At 41.9% G+C, this 26,749-nt stretch overlaps 1 protein-coding gene across 6 annotated transcripts in view; it reads left to right on the forward strand.

The window, feature by feature from the left end:
* Positions 1–26,749, forward strand: part of asap1b (ArfGAP with SH3 domain, ankyrin repeat and PH domain 1b) — a 60,382-nt gene that overhangs the window by 26,463 nt on the left and 7,170 nt on the right. For 3 of the 6 annotated variants that reach the window (XM_037079935.1, XM_037079932.1, XM_037079936.1), the window contains exons 4-23: positions 297–371; positions 850–899; positions 1,107–1,236; positions 6,170–6,255; positions 8,421–8,496; positions 10,055–10,141; positions 10,752–10,760; positions 11,039–11,139; positions 11,360–11,429; positions 13,388–13,475; positions 14,451–14,499; positions 17,292–17,458; positions 20,960–21,093; positions 21,215–21,306; positions 21,391–21,577; positions 22,890–22,975; positions 24,096–24,211; positions 24,291–24,358; positions 24,869–24,976; positions 26,380–26,608. In XM_037079935.1, coding sequence (XP_036935830.1) covers positions 297–371; positions 850–899; positions 1,107–1,236; positions 6,170–6,255; positions 8,421–8,496; positions 10,055–10,141; positions 10,752–10,760; positions 11,039–11,139; positions 11,360–11,429; positions 13,388–13,475; positions 14,451–14,499; positions 17,292–17,458; positions 20,960–21,093; positions 21,215–21,306; positions 21,391–21,577; positions 22,890–22,975; positions 24,096–24,211; positions 24,291–24,358; positions 24,869–24,976; positions 26,380–26,608 — 2,008 coding nt within the window. The remainder of the gene's footprint in view (positions 1–296; positions 372–849; positions 900–1,106; positions 1,237–6,169; positions 6,256–8,420; positions 8,497–10,054; positions 10,142–10,751; positions 10,761–11,038; positions 11,140–11,359; positions 11,430–13,387; positions 13,476–14,450; positions 14,500–17,291; positions 17,459–20,959; positions 21,094–21,214; positions 21,307–21,390; positions 21,578–22,889; positions 22,976–24,095; positions 24,212–24,290; positions 24,359–24,868; positions 24,977–26,379; positions 26,609–26,749) is intronic. The other 3 variants (XM_037079934.1, XM_037079938.1, XM_037079933.1) reach the window with 2 other exon arrangements.

Genomic DNA, 26,749 nt, shown 5'->3' on the forward strand with positions numbered 1-26,749 from the left:
TACTATTGTGGATTGACTTTCATTATAATGCAGGCACTTGTCCCTCAGTCCAACAAAGTGGATCATTGATGTGTTTTAACAACAGTGATGCTCCGTGGCTCAATGTGATAAATCATATGGGGCTTGAAATGAAGAGACAATACTTTCATCCATTGTTTCTTAAAGATTTGTTGACAAAAACAGAAATATCTTTATCTGTCTCTGCACTATTACATGATCTGTTAGCCATTTCTCATGACAACAGCCACATTATAACTCCCTGTGTTCCTCCTCCTCCTCCTCTTTGTGTATTACAGCTCCAGAGCCTCAGCCACAATGTGATCTTCACTCTGGACTCACTGCTGAAGGGCGATCTGAAAGGCGTGAAAGGGGTAAGATTTACAGTAACACAGTTTCTATTCCCGATGTGTTTTCTCTCTCTTTCTCTTTCTCTCTCTGGCTCCCCCCTCGGCCCGGCTCAGCAGCGGGGCAGAGAAAAAACACGCCTCGTCAGCGCGTCTCTCTGTTAATCTCTCAACTTCTGTGCATGTGCTTGTCGAGCGTAAGCGAGAAGAGACCGAAGGGACAGGGGAGAGCTCTCTGTTCAAGAGATCGCACTGTAAATCTTGCAGAAGTAAATACTGCCTTTGTGTTGTGCTTGAGGCGAGTGGCGAGTAACACGGCCGTGAACTCTTGATCTTAGGGGTACAGGGAGGGACGTGGCCACCGGCTAGCCGTCTGCGGCATAAATCGTGAACGGAGTGAGGCATTTGCTGAAACCCTGGTTGCGATCCAATTCTACAAATAACTCCCGTCCCCACAGTGACCTCTTTGTAGTTTGCTGATGCTTGTCTTCCTGTGTTTCTGTAGGACATAAAGAAGCCCTTCGACAAGGCATGGAAGGACTACGAGGCTAAGTTGTAAGTGGATTATTAAAGTGTGTCACATATTTACATCATCTAGCTCAAAATACTAGCACTGAATAATGGATCAAACACTGTTGATCATGTGCAGCAGTATTGTTTGCACCCTCCAGGAGTTTCGTACTAGAACTACTTGCATGATGTAAAAACAGATGAGGCCTGGAGGAGACGTGCATCCAGTAACCATCTTCTTGTCTGTCTCAGTACAAAGATCGAGAAGGAGAAGCGAGAGCACGCCAAGCAGCACGGGATGATCCGGACGGAGATCACCGGGGCTGAAATCGCTGAGGAGATGGAGAAGGAGCGGCGTCTCTTCCAGCTCCAGATGTGCGAGGTTAGTTGTAAAATGAAGTTGTAGGATAACCTTTGGTCGCCTTATCAGCCATAATCAATTATCAGAAGCAGTCAGACTGGTCCTGTTTTATTTGATTTGTGTAGTTCTTGGTTTTAGTCCGACAACACCTTCATCGCTCCAACAGCACATCCCCAACCTCCTCATTCCCTTCAGTGAGACGGGGCAACAAAACAGTGTTGTCAGGCAAAAAATACCCCACAGTGTGTTGTGTAATGTAAGATGACCAGTGGTGGAATGTAACTAAGTACTGTAATTTACTCAAGTACTGTACTTAAATACAATTAACTTGAGTATTTCCATTTTATGCTACTGTATACCTCTACCCCACTACATTTAAGCAGAGGTGGCAGAAAATTCATACATTCTTTACTCAAGTAGTACAGATACTGTGCTACAAAATGTCTAAAATTGGCTTCATATCGATGATTTACAACGTTAGAATATTCTAACATATATTTGTTAGTAATTAACGCAGAATAGTATAATATCCCATTATAGGTTTTGCTTAGATTGTGTCTGATCTGTTACTTGAGTATCATTTTAAATGAAACATATTTATAGATGATGCTTTTTCCAGTTTAAGTGCAACATTTGAGTGTTACATCTACCACTGAATCTGACATCGCCCACCTGGAATTGAACCGGAGACGCTGCAGGGGCGCCCCAGGCAGATTCTGATGAAGAGATTTTAATCATGATAACCCTTCAGATTTGTGCAATGCTGCCACATTATAAACATTCTGTAGAGTGTTTTAGCATCTGACAAGCCTTTTTGAACTCAGGGGTCTTCCACCCAAACTTTCCGGGATCGTACTTCATTTTCCTCTCTGTACCTGCAGCAACACCAACGCAGTGCTATTTTTTGTTTGAACGCCCACTTATTAAGTCATCTTGAGCAGCTACATTCAAACCAGATTTTTAAGCTCGAGTTGACTCTTTCTCTCAGATGATTTGAATAATTTATGGTGTAGCGTTAACACTCGTGCAGATCCACATGTAGGGATAAGAGCAGCCTCAAAAGGTACAGCTGTAACTACATTAATTCATGAAGGAGGAATGTATCGCACCAGCTGTCTGCCGCAATGCTTGACTGAAACTGGTTGTTACAATGAATGTGTTTCAGTGATTAAATTTAGAAAATATAATAGATATTTGTGCAGCTAACCCCTCGCACTAATGACTCAAACAGCTTTTTATTTAAACAGTCTCAGATGTCCCTACGGTTCTGTAAACTTGTTTTCTCTTCAGCACTTTGTCACACAGTTCGAATTATCTTTGGTAATAATGTTCAAAGGCTGTTTCTTAAAGAAATCTGAATCTGACAGCTAGAATTAAGTGTAAAACAAATGTGAGCTCTTTATGTGCCCAAGAGAGTCAGAACAAACTGTTAGCGTTCACTCCGCTTTGCCAAAAACCTCGCTGGTGGTGGGCGGTGACGCCTACACACTGTTCACTGTTTTATCTTGCTCAGATTTTTTACTCAAATTACATAATGGACTGATGGCTGCTGCACTGCTGGTGATTGTGTGAATTATTCACTATGAAACTCACTGCAGTCCTTTTGTCCTCTGCCGTGCTCATCTGCCCCGTTCTCACTGTGACTCAGAGGTGTTTCCTTGCCCACATTTTTCCACCTGTGTTCAGACTTCTGTTACAAATGAGGCTTGGCTTAATTAAGCCACATTGAATGCTTTCTTTTTTCTTTTTTTTAGCTTCAATTTCTTAGGAAACAAATGCACAGGAGAACTTGGCAGAGGTCCCCAGTGGTAGTACAGTACAGCTTATGTACTATTAGGAGATAGCTTTGCGTCAACGCTTATATTCCCTGTAGTCCCAGGGAGAAAGATGGAGCATAAGTGTAAAACACCAACAGGAGAACATGCAGTGTAATATATCCTAGAGAGTGTCTAACAAGAAGCAAGGGGAGCAGATAAGAATACAGTGAATGGAAAGACTACAGCCAGGCTAGTTGCTCTTTTTCTAAAGAACAGTGGTGCTTTGAGCTAAGTGCTAACGTCACCAGACACACGTTTTCCCCACATAAATAAAAACTGACTATTTTCACCATCATGCTTTTGCAAATTATTAGCACTCAACACAGTCTAGCTAAGGTTGAAGGGAATGTCATATCTTTGCCTCCCTCTGAACCTCCCAATCAACTCTCTCACTGTCTCACATTTTGAAATTCCCTCCCTGTTATGGAATCATTAAAAGTTGGCTCAGTTTTTGAAAATCAAATCATTTAGTCAATTATCTTTTTTGGCAATGAAGTTGAAACTTTAAAGTTTGAACCAGAGCTCGAAACAGTTTCATCTCTTCATGATTTCAGAAGCCTCAACAGTCACTTCATTATCCTTTTTTTTTTTTTTTTTCATCCCGCCTCCACTTGATGTAGGATGCCAAAAAGCGAGTTGTAGCTCCCACGTTACATTAGCAACAGCTTCCTCTTTCACTGGCTGCCTCAAGTCCGGATCATACATTTCTAATCATCTGCACAGCTTTGCATGTTTATTCTCTCCCTAGACTGATACAAATTTGCTTGGTGCTTGCAGGGCTGCTCAAGTCCCCTGACTGGTGCCGTTTGGGCTTTCCAGGGTAAAAACTTCAGACAAAGGCCTTTGTGGTTTTAGCCACTTGTTACTGAACCAGCCTCACTGTAAATAATAGTTGGAGGACTCTGTTGTTTTGAGGAAACTGACTAAAAAGTATTAAAGCACTTTTATTATGAGAGCGTGACTGACTTGTTTCTTTACATATATGATGTGACCAAAAAATAATGAGCTTTAAAAGCCAGCCATCTTAAAAGCTGCTGATGTATTTATTGAGTCGATGCTTTTGATCCTCAGAGCTGTAAAACCACTTCAGACAGGGTTTGGTTGGTCACAGGGGTTTAAATTTTAATCATTGTGCCTTAATATTGTTCCGTATGATACTCACTGAGACATTTAAGACAGATGAACCATCAGAGATTTTACCAAACCAAATGTAATGTCTTGGTTCAATCTGGCAGTTGTAGTTCTCAATAAGTAGGACTGCTTTATTGCCATATTAGATGTTTATAATATCTTTGCAACAATTTGACAGAGTTCCTTGATTTACACATTATTGGATTAGTTGGATTTGCTTTCATATCTGGAAGTGGTTCTCGACCAGGAGGGCAGGGAATTTTTCAGAATGTTTGACCTTCTTTCTTAGGGCTGCACTATATGGAATAAATCATATTGTGATTACTTTTGACAGATAGTAGAATAATTATATGAATCAGGATGAGTGGGAATGAAACGTTTTGCACCACACATTTTTATTTTTACCAGTACTTAACTTGCACCCATTGTTACACAATCCCTCACATGTGGTTATCAAAGGCACAATATTTTACAGTTAAACCATAAACTTTGTTGCCTGAAAATGACATGGGAATTTATAGCATTATAAACTTCACCGTATACGCCGATACTGATTTATCTGTGATGGGCAAAAATTGGCCTATGATATCAGCCAATTGATAAACTGTATCGATCTGGCTCTAATCTGTACAAAACTCGGCCATTTTGTAGTTTCAAATATATTTTAGGGTAGACTAGTGTTAATGGCAATAATGACGTGATTAAATGTAAATAAAAATTCCATATCAGCAATATTTATGCAACATTTTTATGTGAAACATGCGTTTAATCTTGCCTTGGTTTGGTGTTATGTAATGGAAACATGTATGTGATTTATCTATATTTGTATGATGTAAGTCCAAAGGGTTCTCTGCCAATGAAAAGAATAATCAGACATCTGATCAAACAGCAGAGATTTCCTAAATCAACAGTCATCCTGGCTGATGAAGCGCAGTTGCTGCTGCTGCTGTGTGTGTGTGTGTGTGGGACAGTTGCTGCAGTCAGTGGTACAATCTGTTCATCCCACTTAACCTCATTTCTCTCCGTGTGCGGCACTCTCTCGCTCTCACGCTCCCTCTCCCCCATGTTACTCACCAGATTACAGGATGCTCTCACTCTCTCACCCTTTTCATCCTACGCCATCAGCGAAGGAGTGTGGAAAGGCAGCACTCAGCAGGCTGCATTATGTTGTGCTCAGACGTGGCAGCAGCGTGAGCGATGCTCCTCATTCACACAAAAGAGCCCAAACACGCAATATGCGACAGTGGCTCCGAAACACTGAACCCACACGGGGCTCAGACAAAATGTGGGTAATCTCTCATCCATCGGGCACTGTCGGGCAGACAAAGGGACAACGCATGAGCACATATATGCACATACACGTGCACTCATGCGCATGCCAACATATAGACGTCCATACACGTGATGTATGGAGCAGAGTGGAGCTCTGGGTTGGCCTCAGAAAGCTTTTGTGTTATAGATTAAATTTGCCGCAGAGCTAAAAGTGGTTTTTAGCCGTGACTCTTGACAAATCTCTGTGGATTGGCATGCCGCAGGATTAGCTCAGATTATCTTTTATTCGTTTGTTTGGTGGGAAGTGCCGTCTGAAGATTCTGTTTTGAATCGTCAGACACCCAGACTGAGCACACGGTCAACAAAGCGATTCCTCTGGAGGCTATTCTCTCTTTTTTATGATGCTAATGTAAAATATTTTCTCGTCATCCTTTTGAAACTTTATTTAGATCAAGGCAGTGGCATGGTATTCTCTTGTAATAGAAGTGTGTTTACCAGTCTGGTCCCCCCTTTCCTGCAGTGTCAAGGCAGTCTTGGCTCATACATCAAAGGCACTCAGATGTGATTATCATAATGCCAAGTCTTCATACTCTAAGTGTCTATGGCAAGCAGAAGTCTTTATTCTCTATGCAGCAGCTCTGCTACATTATACCTCATTAAACCACAAGAAATCCTTTAAACACACCCTGAATTTCACCTCCTGGCTGAACTCTGCTCCTCTCATTCTTTTGCAGTACCTGATCAAAGTAAATGAGATCAAGACCAAGAAGGGAGTGGACCTCCTCCAGAACCTGATTAAGTATTACCACGCACAGTGCAAGTAAGTACCACCTTAATCCCTCCCGACACTCAAAAAAAAAAATGCTTGTGTCGCCGTCTATCTCTATCTATTTTCTATCTCCTGTATGATTCACAGAACTTGATTCGTATATTTGGCTCTCATAAATATGCGCAGGTCATCACACCGATATGTTCTGACAGCTGTGGGGTTTGGTGGGTAAATAAGTGGGTGCTCTCCGCGCCAGAACCGCAGCTCCGCGTTGGCTAGTGACAGAATGACAAATTTTTGCTCAGCGTTGCTAGGTCCTGTCATAACACCAAGACAAAACAATATACTTCCCTGTTAATCGCTTCAGCCTGGGCTTTGATGGATAGAGAAGCTGCAGCCGTGATGGAATGAAAGGCGTAAAGGCAATCGATGGAGTGCTGAGGGAAGTGTGGGACTGCTCACAGCCTGAAGGAAGAAAACAATTTGTGTTCCTTTTGAAAGTCTGAGCCTGTTAGTCCAACAAATGTGGGACGGTAATTTGTCAGCCATGTCATTTTACTCACCCAGGGAAACATGGACTCTTGTAAGAACGACGGTGATCACTTTCTACTTTTCAGAAAGCTCCAGAGAACAACTCACAGCCTTGAGTCCAAAAGTACACACCGAATATTCTCCTCTAGAAATTCCTGCACCTGTTGTCGCTAACTACATTGCAATTATGGAACAATCGAGGCATCAGTATGCTCCAACAGAGATCTGATATTCTGAAAGCATCTGAAACTCCCTCCACCCACACATTTTCTGATGCACAATTATCTGAGTTTCTTTCTTTCTCACACTCTTTTTTAATTGGCCTCCATCACTCTTTTTATGCATAAACAAGTGCAACACCCTGAGTGCTTTTAAAGAGAGACTGTCCAAATGCTTTGCACTAGTATCCGCATGATTTGTTTTCCTTATTACGCCTCTTTAAATGATGGCAGGTCTATCACCCCACATTTGAGTAACGTTGTACAAAGCACTTTTACCAGATATTCAAAAGCATCTGATACCTACCCATCATGCACTGTTTCGATGTCTGCATCGGGGTGTCACTGCATCCAGCAGATTTTTGGATTTGTCTTAAAGACATAATCCGATAGGTGTGCATCATATTGAGACTACAAAGACATGCAGAGTTAAGTCAAAGACATTAATTTGTGATACCTGCAGATGCCCTGCTCAAGCTACAGCTAGAGTCATCCTCTAGCAGACGCTGGCAATCAATAAAAACAATTACTGTTCTCCTCCAGAATGAACACAAGCTAAATCAGAAATGAGTCACTGCCTCCTACTAGAATAATGAAATTTGCGGCATGTGAGCTGGCAGGTTAACCAAGGTGTTGTAACAACAGATACAAGGATTTCCAGTGGACTACTTTTTGTTTTTTTGGAGCCCATCTTTCCCAAAAACTGGTGATGAGTAATGTGAAAATAGTCGTACTGGTTGTCATAAAAGTTTGACTCCCTGAGGAAAGCGTTCGTACTTCAGGTTGAATATGACATTTTCCTTGTTGTGTGTTTTGGCTACTCTTGTCATTTATATAGGCATAATAGTTACAAATACTGGATTTTCTCATAAAATGATAAGTAAAAGTAATTGTAAATGCATTTTGACTATATAGTACAGCAAAAAGTCAACCCGGGTCAATCTTTTCTCGAGCTACAGTTTTAATACTTTAACTATGCATTCTGCAAGGCCACCAGTACTTGACATGCAGAGCTGGATGGAGTGGGAGGAAAAAGGTGGGATCCTTGATGTACAGATTGAAAGAAAACAAGCGGAGGAGAGAAGTGTCAGAGAGAGTGATGAACAGAGGAAGGGAGACAGAGGGAGAGAGAGAGAGAGGGGTCATTAGCGGTGATTTGCTGCTGCAGCGCTACTTCGAGGTGTGTCCCACAGACAGATCTATAATGGATTTCAGGATGTCCTATACACACCTCTGCAAATCTGCTGTGGACGCGGCTAGCTGCGATTTCTGTGCCAAGAGCCAAAGATCGAGCCGAGCTATACATTAAACATGAACTGCACCAACCTCCTCCTCCACCTCCTCCTCTCTGTGACCTTCAGAGTGTAACACCTGACATTTGAGAAGAAGTCATTCCTATTTAGTCAGTCATATTTATTACAATGCATGTTAATGTCAGAGAGATTCACATGTGCCTCTGTTCTGCAGTTTCTTCCAAGATGGCTTGAAGACAGCGGATAAGCTGAAGCAGTACATCGAGAAGCTGGCAGCTGATCTCTACAATGTAAACACACATCTTTCCCCTTTTTATCTCTTTCGTATGCTTTGATTTTGACTTTTATTCTTCAGATCTGCACATCTGTGATTCAACACAAAATGTCACATCTCAAGTTTTGCTTAGTAGTTTTTTTTCCAGAATCTAATGCATCCCTTATTCAGCTCATAAACCTTTCTCATACTGGAAAAAGCTACTGGACTACTAAGTGGAATTTGTGTTGAGATATTTTGGGGTGAAATTACTCTTTCTAGTATCAGTACGTGAAGATATTGTTAGATAGATGTGATTTGTTTACATACAAGTTATCAGAAAGGAGTGTTCAGAATAAGACATGTAGCAAAACAAACTGCTGTGCTGTTCTCCTAGAGCAGCAGTTTTATCAGAACATACAGAAATGCTCCTGCAGTTACTGGGTGCGAGAATGCAGCACATCTGCAGGAAGTGTCATGATTCAGAATCTCCTGGAAACTGGTAAACTGAACACAACCAAAGATGGTAACGCCCTGGAAAAGTAGAGATCCTCGAACTGCACGGCTTGCAGCTAATGAATTTAATTTAACAGAGCAACGTTTTGATTGTTGGGCCATGACATGACAATAGAGCTGGAACTAACAGTGATTTTCCATCGTTGATTAAGCTGTCAATTGTTTTCTTGATTATCAGTTGGTTCTTTGGTCTATTTGGTTTGAGCCCAAGATGATAGTTTAAGATGTCTTGTTTTGTCCACGACCCAATGATACTCAGTTTACTTTCATAGACGAGGAAAAAACTACTCATATTTGAGAATGTGGAATCAGAGGATTTTTGCCTTTTTTACTTAAAAATACTCACACCTGTACAGCACAGTTTGAGACACTTGCCCTTTTTTTGAGTTTTCTCAATTTCTGACACTTTTTACCTTCATTTCTCTACATGTATTTGGAAACTTAAGTTACTAGTGTTCAGATTTTTATTGTTATTATTACTGCATTTAGCATCAGAACCAAAGTAGCACATTTTTAATATGTTTATTATATCGCGCTCTGCCGACAGAGCAAGGACAGATTCTGAATGTAGGACGGAGTCCAGGCTGGTAAACGTTTGATCCCAATGCATTGTCACTGTTTAAATGCAGGTGAAAGTCATAAAACTCTTGGCTTAAAAATGGTTAAATAGGCTTCCCTTACCTTTGAGAATATTATTATGCTTGTTATATATTATTTTTTGATTACTTTTTCCTATATTTTATTTTTACTTTCCTCTGTATGACCATTGTTTTTATTTATTTCACTTCTGTGCCTTTTACTGAACTGAACTGATTCCAGTGCTACATGCATAGGAACTATGAAAATGGATGTGAAAATAACTAAACTCAATAAAAAGTATATAATCTTAAATGGTATCTTCCCATAGGAACAGCGAGCTCAGAATAGGAGTATTTACAATAGAGGAAGTAAAGGGAGTTTGTAAATTGTTGATTTCAGTCTAGGTATTTTTATGAGTCATTTTATTGGCACAATAAACAGCTCTATGTAAACACAGCTAGTAATCGCTCAGCTCTGCTGGTGCATTTGTTCTCCCTCAGATCAAACAAACTCAGGATGAGGAGAAGAAGCAGCTGACTGCCCTGCGGGATCTGATCAAGTCCTCCCTCCAGCTGGACCAGAAGGAGGTAGGCAGGTCACACCCGGACAAATTTAAACTTGTAGCAAGTGACATTCCTAACAAGGCCGACCCAAAGTCAGCCGTACAGGACTAAACACAGCAATGGCACACTTGATTCACTCATAGGTGCCGCCCAGACATGTTTTAAGAGAATGAATTTTGCCACACACTTCCTCTCACTCTGGCCGCTACCAGGTCTGGAGCTTGTCTCCTGCAGCACAGAGCGAGTGCCCAGTGCTGTACCATGCTGGTAGCCAGTGTGTGGTAGGCTTTGCTGGTGACCAGTGTTGTGCCTCACTGGCTGCTCAGTGGAGAGCCCCTCACTGCCCGACCTCACACCACATCACATACGCACACTGCCAACGTTTTGTTCTCACACATTCACACTGTTGGTCTGCTGTTCTGCATGACACGATATAGACAAACTTTCACATTTAATTTACACTTTCTGTAGCTTCTCTAGCTAACAGCACCTGCAGTAATCACTTACAAGTAGAGAACGAGCACTCGTGATAATGGTTTCGGTCTTTCACACCCGTCGCCTGCACCTGAGCCGGATCTTTCACACCTCTCCCCTCTATCTCCCCCCTTCTGCCTTCTGCTTGTCTGGAATCAAGTCTAGAAGAGTAAGTGCTGGTGCATGTGGAGCATGCTGGCATCTATCTGGTTGTTATGCTTGACAGTAGAGTGGTTTGGCCCTTTAGAGGCATTGCAGAGCATGTCTGGTAGATTTTGAATAATTAATTAAAATAATTTCCCTGTTAGCACTTTCAGACAATGTACTTGGATGAGTTTGTAGTGTGTTGTGTGCATGTTGCATGTCTGTCGCCTGTGTCTCTGTGCTTTACAAGTGTTAAATTGTAGTGTCTTGTGTTTTGTGTGTGTATCGTATGGATTCAAACAGGACTCGCAGAGTAAGCAGGGTGGCTACAGCATGCACCAGCTGCAGGGGAACAAGGAGTTTGGCAGTGAGAAGAAAGGCTACCTGCTGAAGAAGAGTGATGGGTAAGCTGCTAACACAGCCATTGTTGTTTTTTAAACGCTGCAGAGCACCGTTCATGTTGCATTAACATTTAGCAGAAGAAGAGGAAACACAGCTCCTTTGCTAATGTGTCCCCCCTCCCACCTCCCCCACCTCCTCCCCCCCCTCCTCCCCCTCCTCCTCCCCCCTCCTCCTCCTCCTCCTCCCCCTCCTCCTCCTCCTTCTCCTCCTCCTCCTTCACAGGTTGAGGAAGGTGTGGCAGAGGAGGCAGTGTTCAGTGAAAGGGGGCATGCTCACCATCGCTCATGCCACGGTGAGTACAAGACAAATGTACACACACACACACACGCACTCCCTGACCCCCGCAAGTGACTGTGAGGATCAAAGGGAGAACATCATGTGGGGAGGTTGTGTTGGGCTCTCTCAATCTGGAAGCTGGCAGAGTGGAATTGACATAGATGAGTTGTCATGGCAACCATATCCCCCCTTCCTTCCTCTTCCCTCCTCTCCTCTCCTCTCCTCTCCTCTCCTCTCCTCTCCTCTCCTCTCACCCCTCCCCCCTCATCCTGCGCCTCTGTGACTCATCTCAGAGCCAGTGTGTGAACGCTACTGTATACACTGGCACGTCTGTGGAGTCGTCTCCACTCTCGTGCAGCTGCAGCGACCAGTAAGCAGTGTGATGTTCTTCTGTTCCAGTGTGGCATCTGTACACTGACTGTATTAACTAAGTTGTGACCTCCTGGCACAGATAATCAGTCCAGGAAACCTATCCTGTGGATTTAGGAATTTAAAGAAAAATGAAAATCCTGTGCGTTTAGGCCATGTTAACCTGACTGACCAGAGGTCATTTGACTGATAGTCAGCATTGCTGCTGGATATCCAACCCACTCATCAGATTAAATGCTGACAGTAAACGTTTCTTTAACCACAGTTATGCTGAAATATAATTTCTTTTAGGTTGAATTTTTTATTTTATGCTTTGAAAGTGCTGTACTTATGATCTGTTTAGGTTTAGACAAAGATTCCTTGGTAAGGGTAAAAAAAGATCCTGTTTTGGCTTAAAATACCTGATTTTGTCAACACAAACACTGTTAGAGATGTCTTGACTTCGCTTCAAATACATCAGTTTTCTCTATCCACACATACAACTAGAACTTGTCTAGAATTCTCTTTAAACTGTCTAGTGGTTTGACGCTTACAAATGCTGAAACCCAGAGTCTTGAACTGCAGTCACTGATTGGCTGCCCTCTCTCCTCGGACTCCACCGCAGAGTACTTTATCTCCTGAAATTAAAGTCAGGTCATCAACATGCAACATGAACATGAAATGACAAATATGGTACAAATGTGGTACAAATGTGATAAATACAGTAAACTGTTTGCAGGATCTATTTTTCATTATTTGCCATTTGTCCTCAGCAAAAACTCTAATGTTTTGAAAATTAAAGTCCAATAAAGATTAGCAGTTCTGCTCTTGTTGTCCTTTAATTTAATACCAGTTTTGAGTTGATATTTTGAATTTTGGGACAGTCCAGTGCTGCGGTTTCTCTTGAATTAAAATTGGACAATTAAAAACTCTCACAGGTCAAGAAAAGGATGGTAAGCCTGGTGAAGCCAACAGTCATCTGAACCTCTGCGGTTTTATTGGTCACAAATCGAGGTCTTACAGTTTTGGGGTATGAGAATGATTTAAACCTTCGCACAGCAGCTACCTCAAACATGAAAACATCAGTCTGGCTACTCCAAGAAGCTCGGAGGCAATGGTTGCCTCAGATGTGATATTAAAGGATTCCCCTTTGTTCTGACAGCAGATGAAGGGAGTGAATCTCTAACCTATCAGTCTGCTCTGGTTCACTGAGTAGTAGTTATATGAGACCTTATAATCATTTCTCTCCGTCTGGAGGCGGTTCACCAACTTCCTTTTCCTTCTGCCGGTGTGGCAGCTGAACTCTCAGTGACTCTCGTTGACATGGCAGGTTGCCAGCAGGCCAGCCGAGCTCCATGGCTCATCACAGCCTGTTAGCATTTCATTAGCACGTGCACTCGCCCCTCCTCTGCCCGGGCACTGGCAGGAGACAATGCTCAGCGTATATGTGCCAACTGGGTCCATTATCACAGCCAGCAGCCAGCGTAGTCCGGCTTCTTACGAGGAGTCCCGAGTTCATCTTGTATCTGTGTCAAAGGTTCTTGTATCTTTGATTTTGTGAATATTCAGGTTCAAGTTGATTTTATGTTTTCTTTCAATTTAATGTGATCTGTTTTGTGCTCACAGTCCAACAGGCAGCCAGTCAAACTCAACCTGCTCACCTGCCAGGTCAAACCCAGTCCTGAAGACAGGAAGTGCTTCGATCTCATCTCTCGTAGGTTCAGCACACTCATCCTGCACATTTCACCAACATGCCATGTAGAAACTGACATTACAATAAGTTGTTTTTTTGCGATATTTGAAAGCCTGCAAGAATTTTCACCAGATAACTTGAAAAGCTGTATTTGGAATGAGTCAGGGGATTTTTTGTGGGGGAATGTATCAATCAAGCAAAGGTGACCCTGCTTTGTTTGATGAATCAATCAAGAATGTTTATGATTGACTTCTCTTGTAGATAAGTCATGGAAAACTAGATCTGTGCCAGTTTTGCTTTTGTACTGACAACAAAAAGCTGTAACAGGACATGTTTGCATTAATTTGCCTTACTTTGACATTCCGCACACATTTGACTATTGTTAATTGCGATGATGATGCTGAAACAATAAGTAGTGCAGCCCTTGCGTCACAATAGCTTAGTTACATCTAGAGCTACAACAGTAAATCAACAGACAGAAAAGTACTGACAGATTTTCAGAGAATCGATTAATGGTGAAAGTACTTTTAAATGAAAAAATTGCAGAAAATGCTCTTTCCAGCCTCTCATCCATGAAGATTTCCTGTTTTCCACCATTTTTTTTTCATATCAAACGGAATATCTTTGCGTTTTAGATTGACGCAAGGCACTTAAAGTCTAAGAAGTTGCATCTAAGAAACTGGGATGGACATTTTTTGGTATTTCTGACAACAGTTAAATGATTCATCTGGAATATAATCAGTAGTTGCAGCCCTAGTCATGAACGTGTTTTAATATGAGACAGTTGGAGTTTCTGCCTCTTCTAGGCATCAAAGATAACATATCTTTTGAAGTCTAACAGACTTTTTCTGTAACAGACTATTTTTGAGTGCTTTTCAAACAGGTGTTGCACACACACGTATATTTGAATAGTTTATAGTACGCTGTTAAAAAAATAAAAAATAAAATACAAGATAAGTCATTTGCCTATTTTATGACTGTTTCTGTATTCCACAGACAACCGGACATATCATTTCCAGGCTGAAGATGAGCAAGAGTTTGTCATGTGAGTAAAAAAAAAAAGTATTTATGATTATTCCTAAAGGTTTGAAAATAACATACCTTTACTTAAATGCAGAGAATGAGTTTGATATTCGTGTGACCTGATGTTTTTTTTTTATTGATGGCGGATTGGTTAGCAAGTCGTTCACACAGACAGGAAGTGTTTTGTCTTGTGAGGGGCAGATTGACTGTTGATTGAGTGGCAGCAAGGGCAGCAGTGGGATTTGTGGTCGGCAGTTATTCAGGTCACTGTAACCTCACACTGTTGGTTCCCATGAAGTTAGACAATTGCACAAATGGATGGAACTAGAACAGCAGCAATTCAACAATGTTGCACATTACAAATACACATACATTGTTTCACTGGAAGACTAGAAGTTTGTAAATAACAAAAAAAATCTGTATGTGTAGAGCTAGGTATAAGTGATCTAGCTTAGGCAAGGTGCTCATAGCTACATTAGCTGCTACCAGCATAACACACTCGAATCTCCAACTGGACTGTCTGTGGTTGGGTTGCATTTTGGGTAATGTATGCACCAGGTTTTAACAACAAAGACACATGTGAATGAATAGTTTGGTTGTTAGCCAACCCAACAGCTAGCTTGCTCAGTGTCCTAATGCAGTATAAAATCTAATCCAGCTATCCAAATCTGTGTTTAGTTTTGGATGGATTCAAATGTTTGATGTAATTTAGGTACATTTTAAGTTTGTCTCTAAAAGTGTCAGGGGATTGCACAGTTTTCCCTGAGGACTACAAGTTTAAAACTGAATACAATGAAAGCAAAACCATACAAATACAATATAGTGAGATAATACAGTAAAAATAACAAAAAATGATAATACATTGCCTGTATTGCCTCTGAGAGCGAACATTAGAGGAAACAAACTTGTTTGAAGATCAAAGATAAACAGTAGTTTGTATTAACATAAGTATTGCCTTAATTAACATTAAATTAAGACAAAATGTTAATTAAGGCAATACTAATTAAAATGTCAAGATAAGATTGAATTTTCTCCTTTTGTAGCAGGATAATCATGGTTCTAACGTTTAATCTGTCTGCTTTAAATTCACAAAAGCCAAAATGATGGATAAACAGACTCAAAAAGGTCTCAGAAACACACTGAATCATATTAACACAAATCTGAATCTTCTCGAGCTGCCTCGACTAAAACACTCTTTGATTTGTGGCACTTGATCTGCTCTTGCATGTTCTCGCTCTCATGCCTTGCAGTGGCTGCGGCACTTGGTTCAGCGCTGCTTGAACACTCAGTACGTACATGTCGTCCGCTGGGATCCAGCTTTCTGCTCCTCACCGCCGCTTCTGTCACGCACTTCTAACTGCAGCCTCTTGGCGGGATTTTCCATGAAATATTTAGTATTCCATAGGGCTCCGGCTTTGTGCAATTACGCTCCCCCTCAATTAGGCGAGCAGCATATTATAATGCATAATATAAGTAAACACAGGAAGTCTTTGGCTCAGCATCTGTGCACCTACGCTTCTGCGGATGAAAATATCTTGGGTTTTTTTCACACGTTCAGGTTAACAGGCAGTCTCACACTTCAGTTTATGTGCCCTCTCCCTGTCTGGCCACGGCCTTTGCAGACAGGCTTGAGTGACAATGACAGAGGAAATGCTGACGTCAGGCTCATAAAGCCCTGTGTGTGTGTGTGTGTGTGTGTGTGCATGCATGTGTGCGTGTGAGGGACAGATCAGTGGCTAGAGCGTAGGAGCAGATTGTGCCGTGTATTGAACTGCAGGAGGCCATGTCTGAAAGGCAGCCACAGTGTTTTCCTGTCTGCGTGCATGCTTAATGACCACAGTGTGTGTGGGTGTGTGCATGTGTGTGTACATCTGTGTGTGTTTTACCTTTTTCAAAGTAAGTAAACCGGCCAGCCAAAAGAGTATTGAGGAAAGTAATCCAAAATTAGAACCTTTCGGGTCAAAGGAATGCTATTGTTATCGTCTTAGTAGCTCTCCAAACATCTTTTGTGCAGTTTAGGTTTATATCCAGTCTGTAATGAAGCATACAGACAGTTTATTTTTTGTGATGATAGAGTGATGAGGTATTGAGTTCATGGAAATCAGTATCTTGCTCTTTCATTGCAATGATTTACATTTTTTTGTGATTTATTTGTATTTCTAGAGCAGAAACGATTAGTTGCCAGATGAATAACAGGCATGTGATTCATTGTTTAAAGAGTATTTCAGGAACGACATGCCAAATATTCCCCACGTTTCTGCCTCTAAACAGTTAGGATATTTATTTTTTCTCTGTTTGGAGTTGAATATCTTTTTATCCTGAAACTGTGATGGTCATCCGTCAAGTTTTTGTCACATTTTAAAGGGAAAAACTGAAACTTAATGGATCAGGCCAAGAACATTAATCTGTTGTATTGTCAAGATGCAAAATGGTACTGGGATTCCAAGTGCAAGTGTCACTGTGCCTCCTGTGCTCAGATTATGAACACCAATTAATAGTTGGGGATCTTAAAACAGAATAACATGATTATATTTATTTATAATACATAATTTTGCTTGAAACATCTGGCAGGCCAAATTGAACCTTATGGTGGGCCAGCTTAGCTTTCTGGCCCTGGTGTGGAGACCAAACAATGAACAGAATCGAGAAATAATCCTCAGATGAGATTTTCAGCTATGAGCTATTGATTTTTAGCTCACATACTTTATATCTCACAGTGTTTTTATCTCTCGATATACTTAACAAATTACGTTATGAATAGTGTATTAAAAGTGTATTTTATAACACCAGTAATGATGTTTTTCCTCTGTGCAGTTGGATCTCAGTGCTGACCAACAGTAAGGAGGAGGCTTTGAACATGGCATTTCGTGGCGAACAGAGCAGCGGCGGCGAGGACGGTTTAGAGGACCTGACCAAAGCCATCATAGAAGACGTGCTGCGCATGCCGGGCAATGAAGTCTGCTGCGACTGCGGAGCTGCAGGTGTGTACTGCTGCTGTGTGTCTGCCCAGAGAGGCTCCACACATATATATTAATACATATCCTCTTCCTGCTTTGTGCTTAGTCGACCCTCACCTTGTTACTGTGAAAGACAAACACGTTCACTTCAGCATTTTCTGATGTAACTGCAAGCAAATGTTTTATTTAGAACGCAGATCTTGATTCCTTTGCAATGTCATAGCAGCCCTGAACTCAGCGTCCTTCAGTTGGATGGTAACTGAACAAGCTGCACTGCAAATCCCCCAGCAGCCTTCAATAAACAAGCGCGCGTGTGTGTCTGTGCGAGCGCGTGTGCACGTGCGTGTGTATGTGCATGTGCAAGTGTCGTTAACATGCAGGACACAACCTGATCCTGATACTCCCCTGCATTAAGAAGCAAAGACTCAGCATTCAGGAGTGGCATAGATGTTCAGGCCCTCTGACATTTACCACACACACACACACACACACACACACACACACATATATATATATATATATCTATATACATACACACACATACACACACACATTCTCCTCTGTCAACACAAACACACACACTTGCTGACCGATGGACGGGAGGACTTCATGCTCTGAGGGGAAAGAAAGCATTTCTCAGCTTTGAGAAACAACATCATTATATCACGTTGTTACATAAGTCACACACGCTCAGTCGACCCCTGCAATCTGCAGAGAGCGGAGGTAATTTGTCATGTCTATAGTCTTGTCGCTGTGTCCGCTCTTGGACATGTTTTCAGTAGTAACAAGTCTTCCAGATGTGGGTTTAGGCTCTGTTTCCTCTTTGTTTCCTGTGGTTTTTTTTACCCCCTAATTCCTTATTATTTAATGGGTCCCTGTTAGCTTCCACAAAGTTGTTGCTGGTCTTTCTGGGGTCAAAATTAAGAAGACGAGAAATATAAAAATTCCAATAGCACAGTATCAAGCAGACAAGTGCAGTGCAGTGTAATGGAAGCATAAAAAGACAAAAGAAAGAGCAAATGGTAACCCATAGTAAAAATGGAAACAAAACTGTCAAAAACTGAAAAGTAATAAAACTAACAAGAAAGTATCAAAACGGTTGTCACACACTAACATCACTGATATATTGCTAAGTTTAAGTTGCATCTTGAATATCTAAGAATGAAAAGCTAGGAGCTCCTCCTGGACTTAAATTGAGTTTGATAGAGTGACTCTTCGATTATGTATACGTCACCAAAACGCATAGTGTGTTAACCCTAACTCTAAGCCCTAACATGACGATGCCACAATTGCAACTGTGTGTGATTTGTATGGAAATCAATCTATCTTTAATCTGTTGATGTGCTTGGGATGCATTCTCTGGTCAGTTAAACCTCTATACAGAACAGTTGTCATCATATAACGGGTTGTTTCCTTTCATCTAATCACAAAAGAGCTCAGACATTGCTCTGGCACAGGGTTTCCATTCCTCGATGCATGAAATTAACTTCACGTTTAAAAGGTCATTGTAATGACTTTCAAAGGCCACCTCTTTGTTCCCTATGGTCTGAGCAGAATGAGGACAGCTCTATCTCATTTGAATTCTCCCAGGATCTCCCTCTATAAGACACAGCTTTGCAGCTTTAGCATTAAGCAGCTATAGAGGTCACCATGCATCACCTCATCATGCTTAACATGCATTCTGCCACCCATCACCAGCTCGCATCTGTACATGATGTTATGAAAATATGTGTGTGCGTGTGTTCACCTTCGGCCTGTGTTTTCGTGTATGACTCATTGGTTTTTCTGGGCTGACGGCTCTAGTGCTGTCACTTAACACCTGGCATCAGCATGTGACCACTTGCGAGCAGATCACTTCCCCACTCTATATTCTAATAAACCCATACATCACTTAGATGTGTGAGTTAATGTTTTTTTACACACAGACAGAAATATCTTCATATCTTCAGGATGCCCAAATGGAGTTGTCTCGATTTGTTACTGGTTACTATTTATAAACCTTAACATGCTTACATGTTACTGTAACATTTTCCCTAAATGTTGTGTTAATGATGAAATCAGCTGAAACACGGTGCTCTAGCGACTGCTAAATGTTGGCAAAACACACTTAAATCACACATGCAGACATTTTTTACAAAGAGAGAAACATCCAAAAATATTGCATTTAATGTCCGATATACAAGAATAGAATTTGTCATAGCCATTTGATAAAGTTTAAGTTTCTTCTCACACAACTACCCGTAAAACCACACAAGTTGTGAAGGAGTCTGGGGATATTGGGATAGCTCAGGACAGTTCTCTAGATGTCTGAAACATCTGTTGTTGATTTATAGATAAAATCACACATGAAGCCAATAAATAGGTTTTGTTGTTGGCAACTGCTTCACTTAAAGGAAGAGTTTGTAGGTTTAAGTGGCATCTAGCAATGAGGTTGCAGATTGCAACCAACCGACCACCCCTCGTCTCATCCTCCCACTACTGAGGCAGGACTCCGTTCTCATTCTATGGTAACTAAAATGCAATGGTTCTTGGTTTCAGGTGATTATACAGTATCATCATACACACTGGACCTTTTTAAATGCAAGGTTTATGTGTAAAAATACCTATATCAGAATTTGTCAAGCAGTTCGTCAATTGAAGGAAATCCACAGTAACTGTGATCTTGAGCAACGAAATAAAACATAGAGTAATTTTTGTCTGAGATGGAGACAAGACAGAGACCTTCAAAATGAGACCGATTATGAGTACTTAGACACTGAGCCACAGATCTGTCCTGTGTGTGATTTGTATATGACTATACTTTATCAGTCCACAGGAAATAACACCCATAGTGCCAGCGGGCCTGTTTTTTTGTGTGTGTTGTGAAGAGTTACATCCTGTTCAAACAGTCACAGCACAGTTATGAAGTAGCTTCATGGCAGAAAATGCATAGAAAACTGTCTTTACACATTGCTGTCAGTGATTTTGGTGTTAGTGCCTCGCAAGAGTAATGGCTTCTGTCACAGCTTGCCATTTCTCTCCCAAGTTCTGCAATCATACAGGAATAAATCAAATGTAAGGACGCTGAGAAACCAATTTCTCTGCTGACAGCAGCTGCATACAGCACAGCCACACAAAACGTATATACAGTAAAGAGTAGTACTGATGCTTTTTGCTGCTGAAAAATATCCTACTTGTTATTCTCACATAGAATATTTGTGCATTTTTTGCCTTTAGCAAATATAGGAGTGACATGTGTCTAATACTCCATGCTGGACTTGAGCTGCATTTTCTGGCATTACTGCACTTCTTGCTGCGATTTGGAGCTCTCAGTGCTTCCTGGTCCAACTTGAATCAAAATCTGTCATTTGCTTTTTTAGTATAGGCTTAAATCTGAAGCGTTTATCCAACTAATAATAGTTTTACAGGACCTGCACCATCTGTCCATCCGCTCATGCCCATGCTAACTATAGCAGCAACTGTATACTGAGGAGTATGGAGAGAATATTCTGCATCACTTTTCTGTCATATGTTCTGTATTGCTAGATCCTAAATGGCTGTCCACCAACCTGGGGATCCTGACCTGCATCGAGTGCTCCGGCATCCACCGAGAGATGGGGGTTCACATCTCCCGCATCCAGTCCATGGAGCTCGACAAGCTAGGGACCTCAGAACTCTTGGTGAGTCGGAGAAACGGTTAACACCCTGTACTATTTCTGTTTGTGGTGAAATATTAGAACTAAGAGTAGTGGGCACAGAAGAGAGATACACGATGCTGACTTTTCCTTCTTTCTACCCCAGCTGGCCAAGAACGTAGGGAATAGTAGTTTCAATGAGATCATGGAGGGAAACCTTTCTTCCCCTTCACCAAAGCCCACTCCATCCAGTGACATGTGAGTACTGACCAAGCTTAAATACTCCCTGAAAACTGATTTGAATGTCCAAACAGCTGACTGAACCCCTCTTCTCCCCTTCAGGACGGTGAGGAAGGAATTCATCAATGCTAAGTATGTGGACCACAAGTACGCAAGGAAGACGTGCACATCCGCGGCAGCTAAAATGATCGAGCTGTTTGAGGCAGTCCAGTCCAGGGACCTGCTGGCCCTCATCCAGGTCTATGCAGAGGGGGTGGAGCTAATGGAGCCGCTCCCGGAGGTGGGGCCGGTGAGTCCTGATGGTTTATAAAAGGGCCAAATGTCAGATTTGAACCTTGAGCCGCTTAACGAGGACACAGTCTCAGTACCAACTCTCAACCAACCGACCAAAGATTCAAAGGAGTAAAGCTTGATATCTCAGTACATAAGGCCAAACTGTCTTTGTAGTTGCTTTAGTTGACCCGGCACTTTAAGATATACCTTTTTCTAACATGATCTGGTGGCTCATTTGGATGAATTCAAGTTTAGTGTGTTACCTCCAATTGTTCCTATGTGTCCGCCTCCTCCCATAGCCATAGAACTATCCCTGTCAGAGCTGAACACATTTTACTGCAGTGTTCAGTCCTCATGTGAGGTTTACTCCCAGCAGGGCGACCAACGCTGACACATTTCTACCAGTTGGTGAGTTATTTGGCGGATAGCAAAGGGTGTAACAGTTGGAAAATTTTGAGTCATGCGGATAACTTCGCCAGCAGGTGGTGATGTCCAGCAGCCTCCGCCGCCACATCGAAGGGCATCATCCCATTTATTTTCTCAGATGACGACATCTGCGGCGGCCTAATTCATGTCCCTGCTTTTTTTCATCCCGTTGGTTCAGCCTGTTTCCTCTTTGTTTCCTCGGCCTTTCGCGCCTGCTGCTTTAGGCGCAAATGAAAGTTAAATAACGAGCGGTAGATGGCGAAGATACTGTGCCGTAAACAACATGTGTGATCGGACTTAATCTGACATAAATGGGTCAACGCGGGCACGGTTGTTCTCTAATGAAAAATTAAATGTACATCGCAGCAGCAGCAGAATAAAAGAGGATATCAGTTGGTGACGGAGGGAGCTGCTGCTGCTGCTGCTGCTGCTGCTGCTGCTGCTGTCTGCGCTATGAAGTCTGACTCACCGATATCTGATCTGCTGCTGTCAGTACGTCTGAATGGCTGCAGACAGCACAGTGACATCCACCTCCCTCACACAGACTGCACAACAGGGATGCTCGACTTAACACAGCACTCACTCCCCCCATAGATGCCAAGACGGCACCAAATGTACAGCACATATATTCCAACATACATTTCATCGTTTTTTCTCCATTTTTAAAATAATTCACAACCAGCTGTAGCTTTAATTCACAGAAACAGACGAAATTACTGTAAGACTGCCAGAAAAGGACAAATCCAGGCTTCGTGCCTGCTGAAATATTATTTTTAGGAGCCATTTTGTTTACTGCGGCTTGTTTAAATGCTGAAAGAGACACAGAGAGGGAGAGAATACAGAATGGATGCTGCCCAAGATTGTCTCACAGTGTCTTTGCTGTGTTTGATGGCCCCCTGCAGGAAGCCGGAGAGACAGCACTGCACTACTCTGTACGGACTGCTGACCAGACCTCGCTGCATTTGGTGGACTTCCTTGTGCAGAACAGGTACTTTTCAAAGTCATTTTCACCAACAAAAAAAGCTAGAAAGTCTCGCAAAATTGTGTGGATTGGGGTTAGCTTTTCATGCAGGTCAAAGAGCTGTGAAGATTTTTTTCAAACACGCCATCATTTTAGAGGAAAATCAAGCAGTAAACAGCAGTTTTTGTTGAAACGCTCAGCATCAGATTTGATCTGCCTGTCTGCTGCGAGCCTTTCTTCTCCCCGTGCCTCAGTCTGCAGTACAGCAGCAGACGTGCAGAGGAAAGCTTAGCGTCGCTCGGCTCACATTCCCACAAGGCAAACAGAAATGGGTCAAGCACTTTTCTTCTCTGCCTTAATTTATTCCTCTCTTTTCGATTGTTTACCCACCACTGCTCAGACTGCACACAGCCAGCCTCCACAGAAACAAGTGGGACTGTCTCATTAATTGATGCTGGGCTGTCATTTGTAACCCTTGATATTAAACATATTTCTCTGGCCCTTACTTGGGAGTTCCAGCAGACGTAAATTGATTATTTTCCTGTTTTTTGCACAGCTAACAGTCAGTCTATGTCATCCAGGTGGTCTGTGGGTCCTTAAAATGTCTTAAACTCAATGCATATGAATATTATTTTTTAAAAGTCATTCATCCTTTAAACTGTGCAGTAGAAACAGTCTGCCAGTGCCAGCATTGGTATTTTTGGTATCTCGATGTAATTTTCCTTTGAGTATCATCAAATGCTTCATATCCCTAAAATCTACACAACTGAAGCTAGAAGGTTGTGTAAAACAATAAACAATAATGAATTACACTTATATTTTCTTTTTACTTTATACGTGCACTTATTGATGTTATAATGTAAACTTATTCTCTCTAATCACCATATAACAACGGAAACATACCCAAAAATCGGTATTGAAAATGTCTTATAAAGCATTAGAATGATGTCTAACACCAGTAGACACCCTATCATTACCCACATCCAAATGCTGCTGTTATTATGAGTGAATATAAATGTCCATAAATGTCCAGCCCTTTTCTCACAAAATCCTGTGTAATAACACTTTTACCTGAAGCTGCAGGACTGTGGAAAATCCTCAGGCTGACCTGTGTCCTGACTGTGTGTGTGTGTGTGTTTTCTCCCAGTGGTAACTTGGATAAGCAGACGGAGTGGGGGAACACTGCCCTGCATTACTGCTGCATGTACGAGAAGCCCGAGTGCCTCAAGTTACTCCTGAGGGGCAAGCCGGCTACCGATATCCGTGAGTCACACATCCTCTCGTTAAAGTCATCTGCGCTCACGCATCACACTCTAACTGTTGATTATCCCTCCTACTTCAGCCAATCAGAACGGAGAGACGGCGCTGGATGTTGCCAGGCGACTGAGGAACACTCAGTGCGAGGAGGCAGTAAGTACAGGAGCACCCAGCTGGTGATTCTGGACACCACAGTGGATTTTAACGGCTTTTAAAATGACTAACTCCAAAAAAATACACATCTCTAAAGAAAGGGTTGTGGGCTGTAGATTGTGCTTGATTAAACATGCCTTGACCAGATCAGTCAAAACACTAGATGGCAGTCAAAGATCTGTCTCCAGCTTCAGGCAGTCAGTGACAGCAGAGTGGAAGTAATTGTTGATGTATGTTCATTACTCACGGCAGTGTGAGCATGCAGACAAAAAAAAAGCCATTTTGAATGAAGTGTCAAATGTCTAATAAACAAATGTATCAACATATTTATTCCTCCCCTTGTTGTTTACTGTGTTTCTTGTTTGTAGAGTTTTGTTTGTAATTTTATTTGCGGTTAATTTTGATGTAACGGCTTTATCTTGTTGCTGTTTGCCATTTGCTTTGAAAAGCGTTTGTCTTGTCTAGAAAGGGATAGCAGCTATTTTTGTGTGTGTTGTTTGTGTGTGTCAGCTTGTGCAGGCGGCAGAGGGGAAGTTCAACCCTCACATCCATGTGGAGTACGAGTGGAGCCTCAGACTGGAGGAGATGGACGAGAGCGACGACGACCTCGACGATAAGGTTCGATCAGAACGTTATGTCTGCTTGTTTGGACTCTAATAAGAACAACTATTTCTTTCTTTCTTGCTTTCTTGCTTCCTCGCGTCTTTGTTAGTAGAACCTTTTCTATTTCGTTGTTTGCTTTCATAGAAACAATGTGTGAAGATGCTTTTAAAAGCATCAACAAGTCAGTGTTTGATGTCCACAGAAGATCAAAGTGCTGCTTTTCATATCACTGGATCATGTAGAGGCAGAAAGGCATGATAAGAGCACACATACCAATTAATTCTACTTACAGTTGCCACCGTACACCGTAGTGCAAGGCCGTCTCGAAAACGGTTCATTAGGTAGTAAATGAGGCAAGTCAGGGGAAGCTGGGCTCGTTAAAAAAATAAACAACTTTCCAGGAAGCAGACTTGCTGTTTTGCATGTCAAAAGTTGTCTAGACATGTAGATTAAAAATAAGGCTTTTACATATCACAGTTTACTGGCTATATTACAGTGTGAAGAAGTTCCCAAATATAGGTTTAAAAAGCATTGAATTGTCATTGAAGCAAAGGTTTTCAGAGATCTATCTATCTAATCTATCTCATGCTGTCTGTATGTGTACAGAAAAAATAGAAAAGGCTGTGTTTTAAGAACTACCTGTGTGGACAGGACAGAGTATTTTTTAATGTGACTCTCGGCAAGAAAGCTTTCAGAAAAAGCTCCTTCCAGGGTCAAGGTATCCAGTAACTAATACTTTGAAAACAATGAAGCAGACACCCATATTTGCGTATTTGGGTGTTATCAGTGTATGTAGCAGCATAGGCAAATGTCAGCATGTTTTATGATGGAGTATTTGTACAGTGACAGAGTGGATGTATAGTCATTACAGACAATAAAAATACAATGATTGAAAAGAGAGACAAAAACAGCTGCTGACAGTATTTGAATAAAACATTGAGGATGGTGAAGAGCAATCATTTGTCTGCCTCTTCATATTATTTCCTGTAACTAAGCAACCCAAGCACGGACAATATGCTTTCCTGTTCATGTAAAATGCATGTTAGGATGCCAGTTATTTCTGTGGAGATCATTTTATTGTTTAAATCCTGTTTCCAAAAAACACCTTTGTAGGTGTAGATCAGCCCAGCAGCCAGTTAGCTTAGCTTAGCATGAGAGCAGGAAAAAGGCAATAGCAGCTACTCTGGCTCTGTTGAATCTGTTGAATCTGCCTACCATCACCTCAAAAGCTTGTTAATTAATCACATTATCTATTTTGTTTAAAGTGTAAGCCTGTATATATGTATGTGTATGACAAACTATTCCTTTAAAGCATCTTCGCGTCAGTTTATGATTTTCTGCTCTATGTTATCAAGGAGCGACAACGTTTTTGCAGACTGATGTCGACTCTGTCTCAGTTGTCTTGTGTCCCTCTGCAGCCCAGTCCCATCAAGAAGGACCGCTCTCCGAGGCCTCAGAGCTTCTGCCACTCCTCCAGCCTCTCCCCACACGACAAGCTCTCTCTGCCGGGCTTCATCAGCCAGAGGGACAAGCAGCAGCGTCTGTCTTACAGCGCCTTCACCAACCAGATGTACAGCGCCTCCACTGACCTCACCTCCTCCCCTGTGGCTGACGGCCCGCCTCTGCCACCCAGGAACCAGGGCAAAGGTCAGACCTGCCTGCTCCAAGTGCATCCATTATCGGACAGCAGCCACAGTTTTTACAGTTTCTAGCTTATGACCAGTGACAGCCAGTGAATTCAGGGGATTTTGTTATGCTAATACCTCTTTTGCAAATGTCAACCTGTAA

This window comes from Acanthopagrus latus, chromosome 19 (genome assembly GCF_904848185.1).
Source record: "Acanthopagrus latus isolate v.2019 chromosome 19, fAcaLat1.1, whole genome shotgun sequence".
Taxonomy (NCBI): domain Eukaryota; kingdom Metazoa; phylum Chordata; class Actinopteri; order Spariformes; family Sparidae; genus Acanthopagrus; species Acanthopagrus latus.